This window comes from Numida meleagris, chromosome 2 (genome assembly GCF_002078875.1).
Source record: "Numida meleagris isolate 19003 breed g44 Domestic line chromosome 2, NumMel1.0, whole genome shotgun sequence".
Lineage (NCBI taxonomy): Eukaryota > Metazoa > Chordata > Aves > Galliformes > Numididae > Numida > Numida meleagris.
This window is the reverse complement of record NC_034410.1, coordinates 66428156-66440368: the sequence shown is the minus strand read 5'-3', so window position 1 is coordinate 66440368 and position 12213 is coordinate 66428156. Positions and strand designations below refer to the sequence as shown.

Genomic DNA, 12213 nt, shown 5'->3' with positions numbered 1-12213 from the left:
TCAAATGTTCGACGCAGTTCAGGGCAGTCAAGATGACAATGAGGAATGAGACCACTGAGTACCAGCCTCAAGTGTGTCATAATCCTACTGGAGAAAGTAAAATCTGGGCTTGATGAAAAACAAGTTTCAGGCTTAGCTAAAATGCAGTTGATTTCCTTCCATCACCAATTTCAAAAATATCTGTGGAAAAATAACCTCCTGCTTTCCAGGAGAGTGCTTCACCAAAGCCATACATGGGACAGTTTCTACACTAAAGGATTTTCCCTTCTACTCCCCAGTGCAGTCTACTCCAGATAATTGCATTTATACTGAAATTGAATGCTAATGAGGAAAATACCATCTGCTATAAAAAGCCTCTGGCATCACAGTATTATTTTTAAATTTTTTTCTCCATGATTTACCTATGAAATACCAAGAGTCTACTGCGACCTGTTTTTCTCCACATCTTTTCCAAATATTACTCCTGTTTGACAATAGCTGGATATAAACAGAGTCAATCTTCCACATACATAAGATTTTTTTTCCCCTCTAAGAGAAATTGTGGTATCGAGATGTGCTTGTGTTGTACAGAATGTGACTCATGCCTGAACTGACCACACATGCAGTAATCAGAAGACAATGATGCCTCAAGGTCAGCGCCCAAGGCCAATAAGTTTAGAATTTAGGTGGCAGCAAACACATGAGCCATGAAAAAGACCACACTAAGTTAAACACTTTTTAACATGCTGCCCATGTCTGCATGACAGGAATTACAGCATTATGTCCAAATCCTGTGATAGCATCCACATCTGAAACCAAAATCCTACATTTAAATGATAAGACAGCAATAGAAGTTATAGATGGCATGACAAAACAGTGTCCACAGTCTCAGGACTAAACTATCAGCTTATGGAAGAGGGACCTGAATGCTAAAGCATCTATCACTTTTGTATCCTATAGTTATGACACAGAGAGAAGATATCATATCTGAGCAAATAATACAAAATGATACTGATTTCTGAATTCTTTCTGATTGAAAGGAGAGAGCCTAATAGGTTCATGAAGCTTAAGGCCACAAAAAGCAGTAATTAATCAACTCAAGATGGGCCTCTGTATTTTAAAAGCAATTAACATTCACTCACCCGGTCTTCTACTGGAGCAAGTATCCTGCACTTGTTAAAGCACACTTTCCAAAGAGGTAAAACAAACAACAGGAGGATAGGGAAAAATCTGCATTTGTTTTTTTTTGTTGTTTGTTTGATGTTGTTGTGCTGTTATATGGAGTTCCTAGTTCAAAAGCTGTGCTTTATTTGCTGTTTCTTTTGGTGTAATTTTAGCTTCCAGCTCATCTTGTCACTCACTTGTCCAGACCTTTCTCTCTGATCAAGACACTTTTCATATCATGGTTTGACAGCTGAATGTGGCCATCCCTAACGTGGCTTGTCTCTCACAGTTCTGTCGCCACTGCTGAAACACACCACCCGCTGCCTCACTGTGCTCATATCTGCTATTTGGTCTCCATAAACATTCTTTAAGCGTCGATGAGTGTCAATGAGCGCCTTTTTTTCCACATGGAGGAATTCAGTGTCATACTTCTGCTTCATACACGCTTCCAAGTCAGATGCCATTTGGTCAGACTGCCCCTCTGATGCCAACTGTCCCACAGCAACAAAATGCAATGGAATATTGGTGGGAAGGTTCAACCCCTACTGCCATATCACCAACATCCACCTTTAACTTCCTGGGCCAACATGATCAAGTAGGAGACATTACTTACAGATGAAGGATTATGCTTGCCTGTAAAATTGTTGCTCTCTGTACTAGAGTGAGTGTAGTGAAAATAATTGCCCTGTGAATTCAAGACAGTAGATTTATATGTGGAAGAAACAGTGAGTACTTTATCTCATATTCTGCTCAATTATTTTTAAATCTTTCATTATCCAAGCTCTTCTTGCTCAGACTTCCTTGTATCTACTCTGTGATTCTGCTTATACCCTCTTGTCATTGGAACAACCACTCTGCTGATGGACAGGCTGGGGTAGTTCATGCTCTGTTTTCCATTGGTTCTTGCCACAAACCTTCTTGAAGATATGGAGTTAAGGAGGAGTTGGAAGGATGATTGATTATCCCATAGCTGTAGTTTTCCATTACTTGAGCTAGTATATCACCTTCAGCTCAGTGAGTGATGGATCCTGGGGTGCCCCTGTTGGCTTGTTTATATTTTTCTCTCCAAGTATCATCAGTTACAAGGTACTAACATTGCCCAATGGCATCCAGTGGGCGCTCTGTGTTAATTTTAGAGCATGAAAAAATACAAGACTGCTGACCTGCAAGATGATCAGGAGCTTGTGAAGAGCTCAGAATGTATGCGAGTTGTTCTGCCTCCCTGTTCTAAGGTGCAGGGATGTCAAGATAAACTGAAAGAGGGTAGGGCACCTGAGCTTCTGAGAACAGGATGGGCTTAAAAATGTAGAATATAGGGACTGATAAAATTTGAGGTCTTAATTCCTCAGAAAAAAATGACCATGCTCAGTTTCAGAGACTCTCTCCCTCTCTGGGATAGTATTGTTTAAGGAGCGGTGGCCATAAGCCAGGCCCAAAATAATTTGTGCCTCCTCAGATCTACCAGAGCCACAGCATCCCTGTCTCAAATACCTGCTTTGGTTCTTAGGATCTTGCAAGTGCTCAGGAGTAAATTTCCAAGACACCAGCGATGCCCATCTCTCTAAAGTCTCTCCCAAGTCCCTCCACACTCCCTGCCACTCAGTATTCTCTGGCTTTAGGGAAGGCTTCCTCAAAATATTATAAATACAAATACTGAGTGAAATGATGAGGAGTACACTCAGGGAGATGAACAACATGATCATCGGATGAACATTCAAAAAATGCATAAGGGATTCAAGGGGAGACTGGAAGCCTGTTTAAAAATCACAGGTTCTGTAAAATTAGCAGCTCTCTCTGGGACGTACCTTTCAATGTCCAGTTCTTACCACATTGTATGCAGACACCAAATAGGTATTTCCATCAGTGTTTTTATGTATTATATATACATATAGCTCCACAAAGCAGAGTGGTGGACTTAATAAAGGCCCAGTACATTCTGAGTATTAACAGAGGAAAAATGATGGAATGAGATCGCTTGAAGTTTTACAAGAGAAAGCAAATACATTTATTTTTCTCTCTACAGCGCAGTACCCAGAAAGTTTACAAACTTCCCAGAATACTGGCGGTCCTCCTGGACTTCAAGGCCTTGTTTGCAGTACTGCCAGTCTTCTGATTTCCCAAGATTAGTACCTGGAGGGGGGGGGTTGGAGAGGGGGCAGAAATAAATACCAAAACAAATACTACATGCACAACAGGTACAAAGTACTGAAATGGATTGTGTCCAACAAAAACTAAGTATATGCAGACAGAACCCTACATTTGGTGTCATTGTGGTGACTGCTGCAGGAGGAACAAAGATTTTTGAGATTAGGTTTTGAATGTGTGTAAGTATCTATTCTTTCAATTCTAGTCATGATTGTAGGTCACCTTGTGTCACAGAGAATGTGTGTGGCAGGGATGCCTAAGTTTTTTTGTTAGTTCCATTGTTTTAATGGCTGTGGAAGTTAAAAGCCTACCTCAACATGCAAACCTCGTGATAGGTGGGTCTGTAGTTTTAAGGCATTTCGTTTATCCTAAGTAACAGGAGCAGAAACATTTTTAGTGTGTAAGCGATAAGTTAAGACAAAGTAGATCTGGGGAAGCTACATCTGTATAGCAATAGCTCCCCATTTCTTTTTCACAAAAAGCAAGTGAATCCTATGCTACCTGCTACTGCTCAGGCCACCACCGTGTGGCAACAGATTCAGCCTTTCAAAAGGGAGAAGGTTATAGATGGAAAGCATCTATCTCATGTGCTGTTAAATATTGTACCAGGTGTTCTAGCACCTGAAACAGCAACTTTGAAGTGTGCATGGACAGCCTTCCATGGCAGAGGAGAAGAAACATTGTGATTAAAGTAAACTGACTTAAACCTGCTTTCATGTAATCCCTTCTTACAGGGCTGGCAGATTCGTTGGCTTTAACGCAAGCAGTTGCTGCTTATCAAGATTGTCACTTCATTGGCATGCCAGAATGCGAGGTAAAGACTTCATTAGTTCACTGATGTGAGAGTAACGTAAATTGTAAGACCTAGTTGTAATTATCAAAAAGAAACAGAGATTGCAAGGACAAGACAAATTTATTGGTTTGTTCTAGGCAGGGCTTTGAGTAAGAAAACATTGTTGCTCTAGAAATATAAGCTGTCCTTGAAATCTTACTGCACAGGTATTGTTGAAGTGATATTTCAAGTAATTTTGCTTTGCTCTGGCTCATTTGTTTTCTTTCAATTATAAATAGCCATATATCCAGCTGTTGTAAATTAGCTGTTCTTTTCTAGTAGCCAAAGTCATGAAGAACTGTACTGTCGTGAAATAATATTCATATTGTAGTAGCAGAAGGAGGTCAGTATACAAGCAAAGGCCTTGTCATGCTTCACAAAACATCTGGATAACAGACATTAGAGCTTAAAAGAAATCATTTAACATTTTCCCCTTTCTTGTTTCCAGGTCATTCTGGCACAATGTGTAGTGTTTTTTGCAAGAGCACCAAAGTCTATAAAGGTGCACAGGGCATATAGCAATGTCAAAGAATGTCTGAGAATGCAGAGGACCACTCTGGGTGCAGAAATTTGCCCTTCCCCCCCACTAGTTCTGATGATAGGAGCGTTGGAGTAACATGAGGTCCATGTCCAACTTATTGGGGCCCTCATGTGTTTTGTTAGCACTGTCATGATTGCCAATTTATGGTCAAGGAAATAAAGTTGTGTTTCTACATCCTCTCCCAGGACCAGAAGAGGGAGAAAGCAGCATGGGTAGGGACAGCAGAGACAACAGCACTGCCAATAATACAGAGACATCTTCTTTCTTTTTTTAAAATATATGTTTATTTTCTCTCAGAGCACCAGGCTGAGACTTAAATGTTGACCTCCCAGGCCGCCGGAGCCGTCCACTCACGGCCGTGGGGTGCTGGCCTAGTGCCGCCGGGGCCGCCTCTTCCGGGGCGGGGATGAGGCCTGGGGGCTGCTTTGGGCCTTCCTCTTCAGGGGGCGCTGGGGCCCCCTGCAAGAGCGGACCCTGCCCTGGGCGGAGGGGCCCGCTGCCACCGCATGCCCTGGCTCCTCCGCTGAGGACGCGGTGGTGGTGCTGGGGTGCCCGGGTCCCCCAGCAGAGCTGCCGGGCTGCTCCTCGGTGCTGGGTGCTGCAGGGCTGGTGGAGCGGCCTGGGCCTGAGGCAGGAGGCTCCTGATCGGAGGCGCTGAGGCTGGGGCTGGCTGAGGGGCTGTCCTCCCGCTCTCCTTCAGCACGGCCGTCCCGGAGATCCAGCTGGCGGCGGATCTCGGGACCGTACAGGGCTGCGGCGGTGCTGATGAGCCTCCTTACAAAGGGCACCACGTCGCCGCTGGTGACTGGCTGCAGCTCCCGCACCAAGGCCGCCTGGTCGAGCCCATGCTCACACAGGAAGTTGACAGTGGTGCACTGTCCCACATACACTTCCCACCAGTCGTCGCTGGACACCTCTTGGATCTCTTCCTGCAGCCACTGGAGCAGGGGTGCGAGGTCTTCCGGATGTCCCTTGAAAAAGGCAGCCCAGACCTCAGCTGGGAAGCTGTGCTCAGGAGGGATGAGCACCGGCTCTGCAGGCCCCTGCTCATCCTGCAGGCCATGATCTGAGGGTTCTGTGGGCTGTGGGACAGAGCACTCAAGATAATCATCATCCGACCTCACCGAGTATCGGATGGTGATGATTTTGTGCCCGCATATGGCACAACTTGGCTTCTTTTGTGCCCACCAGACAGCACAGCCATAGCAAAGCTGGTGGAGGCAGGGGGTCACACAGGCGACCTCCTCCCGGCCTTGCCCACAGACGGGGCAGGTCCAGTTGGATGGCACGTCCATGGCCCCGGGCTGTGCGGTGGGCTGGGGAGAGCTGAGGTCGGGAAGCTGCTCCCCTCAGTGGTGCTGCAGCAGGCAGAAGGTGTTACGAACTGCAAAAGAGAGAGGCCACGGTCATTCACTACCCCAGGGGCAGGCAGCAGCGATGCCCCTGTCCCTCAGCAAGAAACCCTCTCCGTTCCTGTTCCCCACCAGCCACCACAGGGGCCATGTCCTGCACTGCTCACCTCTGCTGCTGCAAGTGCACCCTGTGCAGCCTCTGCTGCCTGAGCCAGGCAGGGCTGGAGGAAACACTGGTGATACTGTGGGATGGGCAGCAAGAACTGCTGCCAGCAGCCCCACAGCACAACCCAACCAATTCGTTGCGTGCTCCAAGTCTCGCAGCTATGCTCAACTGGAGTCCAGGCACAAGTACACGCTGGCCTCTGCCCATGTCCGAATCTGTACAGCAAGGGCTAGGGAGGTCACAGTCATCTCCATCGCTGACATCACAACCCCTTTGTCAGTGACCTCACTGTCCATAGCTGCATGTACTGGGGCACCAGCCTGGGCCTCCATTGCCCTCCATCATTCCATGATTTTCCTTTGTAATGGTGATATACTTGGGGAAATAAAAATTGCACATGTTTCTACTGCACGTGTAACTTGTAACCAACTTGTCATTAGCTGGTGCCACACGATGACATGATGAAGCCAGATACATTCAGTAGGCCTGAGGACCTATTCCTCATAGTATCTGTCCGCCCACACAGGGTGGATGATGGACTACATGCCCTGTTTGCAGAGTGGACACTGTGGCCTGCTGCTAGTCCACTGCTGGATGCAGTGGAAACAAAACTGGTGGCAGCATGACATGGTGTATGCCATGCTGTCCTGGTTCTCCAGGCATATGGGGCAGCGGGTGTCTAATGCTGCCTCCATGCTTCCACCAGTTGCAGTGGGCATGGGGGAGTGGGAGATGGCAATGTGCTCCCCAGCGGAGATGCTGTGGCAGCAGGTGTCACGCTGGAAGGGGACGAGAGACTCCACGGGCATGGACCGGACTGGGGGCAGTCCCTCAAGAAGCTCCCCCCCAGCTGCCGGCATGAGGCATTGCCACACTGCTTACCTGTGCTGCTGCACACGCCTCTCCACTATGTCCCAGCTGCCTGCTCCCAGCAGGGTCGGGGTAAAGCACGAGTGGCTCTGAGACGGCTGCTGAGGGCTGCGCTAGCAGCACCCAGAGCACGTTCCAGCTCCAAAGCTCGCCCTGTCCACACTCCAGTCCTCGCACACACGCTCAGTTGGAGGCCAGGCACGAACTGCTGGGCTGGGCAGCTGCGCCCGCGTTAAAGTGGTGTGGGCCGAGCAGTCACAATCCATCGCACGGAGATGTCACAAACCATCGCTTGGCCGTGTTGCTGGTCCTCACCTTCACTTGGGTCCATCACCACCCGTCTCACAGTGATGCCGCCCTCCATTGCTTGGTCATCATCATGAGCCAGCCTCACCTGCTGCACATGCGCCAGCAGCGCTCCAGCCCCAGCCCACGTTTCTGGGCTTTCCCATCACCGCTGCCTGCTCCATTCCCCCCCACATCTTGTGTGCTCGGCATCAGTGTTTCACACCAACCACCAGCGCCTGGGCCATGTCTTCCCACAGGCCCCATCAGGTCGCTCTGGCTGTGGCATGCAGCTCCACGAACATACAGCAAGAAGGTTTATTTAATAAAAGTTCACGCTTCCCTCTGTCTCTCAGACTAGACAATCTTCAAGGTCTTTTCCAGCCTTAATGATTCTCTGATTCTATGCCACCCACATCCAAGATCGCTGTTGAGTGAGCATTTCCACTTCAGTGGAACATAAGGTCATGCCGGTGTCCCCAGCGCTGACAGCATTCCTTCACTGCAGCGTTTATTGTTTTCTATTCAATCTTAAGTGTGCAGTGGTCTGGTCTGCTGAAAAGCCAGCCACTGCAGAAACAGCGTATGGCTGCTAGTTAGCTTGAGCAGGGTAGCAAAAGAGGACCACATTTGACTAGAATAGAGAACTAGAATTACCAGTAGGTTTTTGTTGCTGTGATGCTGAGTAGCCACCGGGGCAGCTGTCTGGGGTTGTCAGAGCGCTGTGGAATTGACTGGCCACCAGTGAATAGGATGTGTGTGCACCTTGGCTGAAAATTGCCACCATCGCAGGAACACAGGGCAGTCACAGCTGGTTTTGTTCGGTAACTGCACGGGGTTTGCTTGCTTTGTACTCTGTGCACTTTCATTACCAGGCGTACAGCGGTTACCTGAGGCATGTCAGGGATTGCTGTCCTGATCCTGCTTAGTTTGTGAAATGTGATGAAATAGAAGCCTAATGTGCTTCACGTGTAACTTGTGATCTTTTGCTGTTCAGCTGATATTGCCACGTCCCCACTAAGTGGATGAGGAGGCTCTTCTGACTTCCCACACTGAGGTGCTGGAAGGTTTATTAAAGGCATGCTTGCTACAGCTTTTCATTGCTTTTAATTATATGGGATTGTTTCTCACTTTTTCTACATTTGCTGAACAGTGCATGGTGCCTCACGTTGTTTGGAGTTTTTCATTGGACAGATCTTAAAAACTGAAATTCAGATACCTCATTCAGTGTATAAGTGAAGATTTTTTCCATAAAAATGGTAAATCTACCCTCCTGCTGAAATCTGGTGCATTATATATAATTGCAATGTAATTCTTGCTCTTAAGGTGTTCCAGAGAAGTTTTGTACAATAACACTTAGTAAAACGAGAAAGTTGTGGAAGACAACTTGGCAAAGGATGAATACTGCTTTGCTGTGGAGCCGCACTGAGCTCTTTGCATCTGTCTTGTGCTGGATGTGGGATCCAAGGCAGCCAGGTAATAGCAGCCCCCGTAGTTCTTGATACTTTAGGCTAGTGCTGTATGGAGCTTAGATCGAGAGGAATGCCACGGCTGTTCACATGGAGTTTGTTCAGAGTGGTTTTTGTCGACCAGGAGATCTGTGCTCTGACACTGTGGTTCCAAGTCAGGAAGCTAACTTTGCCTTTCCTTGAGGAGGAGTCTCAGTCAATGCTCCTACATTTCGAGATACTTTGCTGGATCTTGGCCTTGAAGAAAGCGTTTCAGTACACAACCCAAGACATCTTTGCTAACTGCTCACGAAGAAGTTTTTTATAACTGTCTTTTCTGGACCAAAGGTTACTTCTGTTGGAAACTGTTTTTATTCTGAGGCTCCCAGTCTGACAGTAGTCATATTAAGTTGTTCTCCATTTTAAAAATTCATGGAATTCAAGCCAAAGATCATGATATAACTTAACCGTTTCAAAAATTAAGTAGATAAATGGCCGTATGCTGTTACTGGGTTTGAGTTTGATTCTTTACACTTCGATGTGTTCTTCCTCAGAGAAGTTCCTGCATTTGTCACAGTGGGATGGTTTGGGACGGGATCTGCTTTTGTGAGTTTGTCTCTGCACTTTCTAGACACGTAGAAAGATGTGAGCAGAGACAAAAACGTGGTTTATATTCATGTCCTTTGAGCCAATGTAGAATTTAATTCTTAAGAAGCGGAGAGCGGCATTACAGAAAGTGGCATCCTTTTCTTTGTTATCTCATCACACTTGTAAAGTTTCTTTAACAGTTTTACATTAGTTGCTGGGTTTCTCTGCGATCAGATGTGAGTTGTGTTACATTTTCATCATCTTTATTGCCATCAAATTGTGCCTCTTAAAGTCGTCAGTAAACTAAGAGGGGGGAATATGAAAGGAAGAAACGTACACATTCATGAGGAAGAATTGTAAGGTGATGTCAGTGTGAAAGATGCTTTACATTGCTGAAATTTTGCTTATACTTGATGCTATTTTTTCTGTCTCAGTAACAGCGTAAGCTGTACTGGCTGTACACTGATACAGCACACTTGTATTCGTCACTGATGTAGAAAATCAAATTCTTCGTTTTGTTCATGGCTTTTTATTTTTATCATTTCAGTGGTGCTCTTAGAGTGGTATCTCTAATTTAAGTCAGATGGTAAACAAGATGGTACATGGATGTATTTGAAGTTAGATAGTGCGGTAGGCATGTAGCTGCGTGGAATGAAGGATTGATTCCCAGTTTCCTCTTGGCAAGCCAAGACATCATGCAATTCAGCTTGTGAGCGTCTGTATTACAAGTACTGGGAGGTTTTGAATTGGCTGGTTTGCAAATCAGTGTTTAACACGGGCTTCCTTTGGTCTTCAATGTTGAAAAACGCCAGAAAATTGTTCCCTCTTTGGAACATCGATCTAATTTCCTTGCTGAAAAGAGAGTTGCTGGGATAGAGCCCTTCTTCAAAGACAACACTGTAAGGCAGTGAAGAATATGTATGGTCGTATGTAGGTTGCTTCAAAAGTAATGCTTCCTATTTAATTCCATGAAGACTGCCACAGATGCAAAAAGCACAATAATATTATTTAATAGAGCAAATTCTCAGCTACAAAACACTATTTTTCAACAGTCACCACTATTAGCTATGCGTTTTTGCCAGCAGTGAACAAGAGCCTGCATGCCATGCTTGTAAAAATCTGCACCAGTGGAGATGACCCACTGTTTCACAGCTGCTATGACGATGTCATTGCTAGGAAAACATTACCCATGCAGCCCATCTTTCATCAGACTGATCAGATGTAAGTCAGAAAGCAACAAATCTGGACTAAGGATGCATGGGTGTGGTAGGACAACTGACAGTGTGCTCCAAGGACTTCACGCTGGAATGGGGCCTGGTGTTACCGTGTTGCAAGGGAAAGGTTGTCTTCTCCTCTGGCCCGACTCTGGTAGTTGGAGCCTTCAGCTTAGTCAGTGTCATGATGTAGTGGTCAGAGTTGATGGTATGTCTGGGTTCCAGGAAATCCAGAAGGATCACCCCCTTCTGTATGGGAACTGCTTTCTCTCCTTGAAGGAACCTGTGCACTATAAACCTATCACCTCTTATTTCTGAAAAAAACTGAGATACAGAATTCTTGTTTCAACATCAGATTCCCAAGTCCGCAAAAAAACGTTCTCAACTCCTTTATAGTTGAGAGTGTTTCATTTTCAAAAATCTTTTCAAAAATGCAAGCACAGAAAAGTATGTAACACTTCCACTGTGGCTATACATGGTACAGGTCACAAGTACATTAGTCACAGTGTCACCTAAATTTCACCACTCCTGTAGAAAAACAACTCCTGATTCCTTCATGTTGTCTTTCTATCCTTTCCTGCTTTGTGATTCAAATTTCTGAACTCCAGTGGATTTCAGGAGACTAGAACTCCATTCCATCAAAGCCAGTATATTGCACATTTTAAATTAAGCAGTTCTTAAATATCTTCAGAAATCTATCTTAAATCACTATGCCAGAAAATTCTTGTCCATTTTAACCATGCACACCTTTTGCTTCTTCATAGTCTGTTAGCCACACCATAAGAAACAACTGCGATGACTCTGCATGAGCAGCTTTCTCCTACAGCAGGTGAGCCCTTTGCACAGTGAGCAGCATTGGGGATAGAGAAGAGTGGCCTCCATAAACATACAGGTAATAACCTTGTGCTAATGAACTCCTCTAGGTGCTAAGAAGGGCTGTGGTCCCACTCCTGAGGACAGCTTTCTTCTCAAGCCCATATTTAAAATTATTTTTTCTCAACTTTTAAAAATGCCATTTTTGTGATATGAGCTAGGAAGTTTTGAATTACTGTAGTAACCACTGTAAGTACTAAAGCATATGCTAACCTCTACTACGACAAATATTGAAACCCACTATGTCTCAAAATGAAGTTTTAACCCACATGGTATTGTTTTCCCACTCTATAAATGGGGACACTCCCATCAGCAGTAGTCAGTCGGCTTGACATATTGTAGAATATGTCTGAGGTTAAAAGAAAACTGAGAAAATCTGTAAAAACAGATAGCACATCCGGCCAATACCATCACATTAATCTATAGATGACAAATTGATATTTGAATGATCTTAGGTTATTCCCATTTGATGTGAGTCAAAAGCAGTCACCAATCTGGTTTTAGAATTAATAATTTATATATAGATATATATAAATATATATATTTATATATAGATAATTTAGACAGTTTAGATAATTATGTGCAGTTTATGAGCTGAACTCTACCAGTGAGGAGTGAACTTCCCCATTAACGTCAATGATCTGAATAACATACGGGCTGGAACCTCTGAAATCAGCAAAATTAACGCGGTAGGATTCTCACAGTTTAAGTTTCCTGTGTCCAGCCTGGCTGGAGATACCTGGGCAAAGGTGTTCT

At 45.2% G+C, this 12213-nt stretch overlaps 1 protein-coding gene across 1 annotated transcript; it reads right to left on the bottom strand.

The window, feature by feature from the left end:
* On the bottom strand, positions 4953 to 10419 carry LOC110394824. The gene is made up of 2 exons (XM_021388862.1): positions 6181 to 10419; positions 4953 to 6045 (listed from the first exon to the last, which is right to left on the bottom strand). The coding sequence occupies exon 2, from the start codon at positions 5954 to 5956 to the stop codon at positions 5033 to 5035; it is 924 nt and encodes a 307-aa protein (XP_021244537.1). The 5' UTR covers positions 5957 to 6045; positions 6181 to 10419; the 3' UTR covers positions 4953 to 5032.

Bases quoted from the DNA above. Each gene is read 5' to 3' on its own strand.
- LOC110394824 (XM_021388862.1), bottom strand. From the start codon at position 5,956: ATGGACGTGCCATCCAACTGGACCTGCCCCGTCTGTGGGCAAGGCCGG.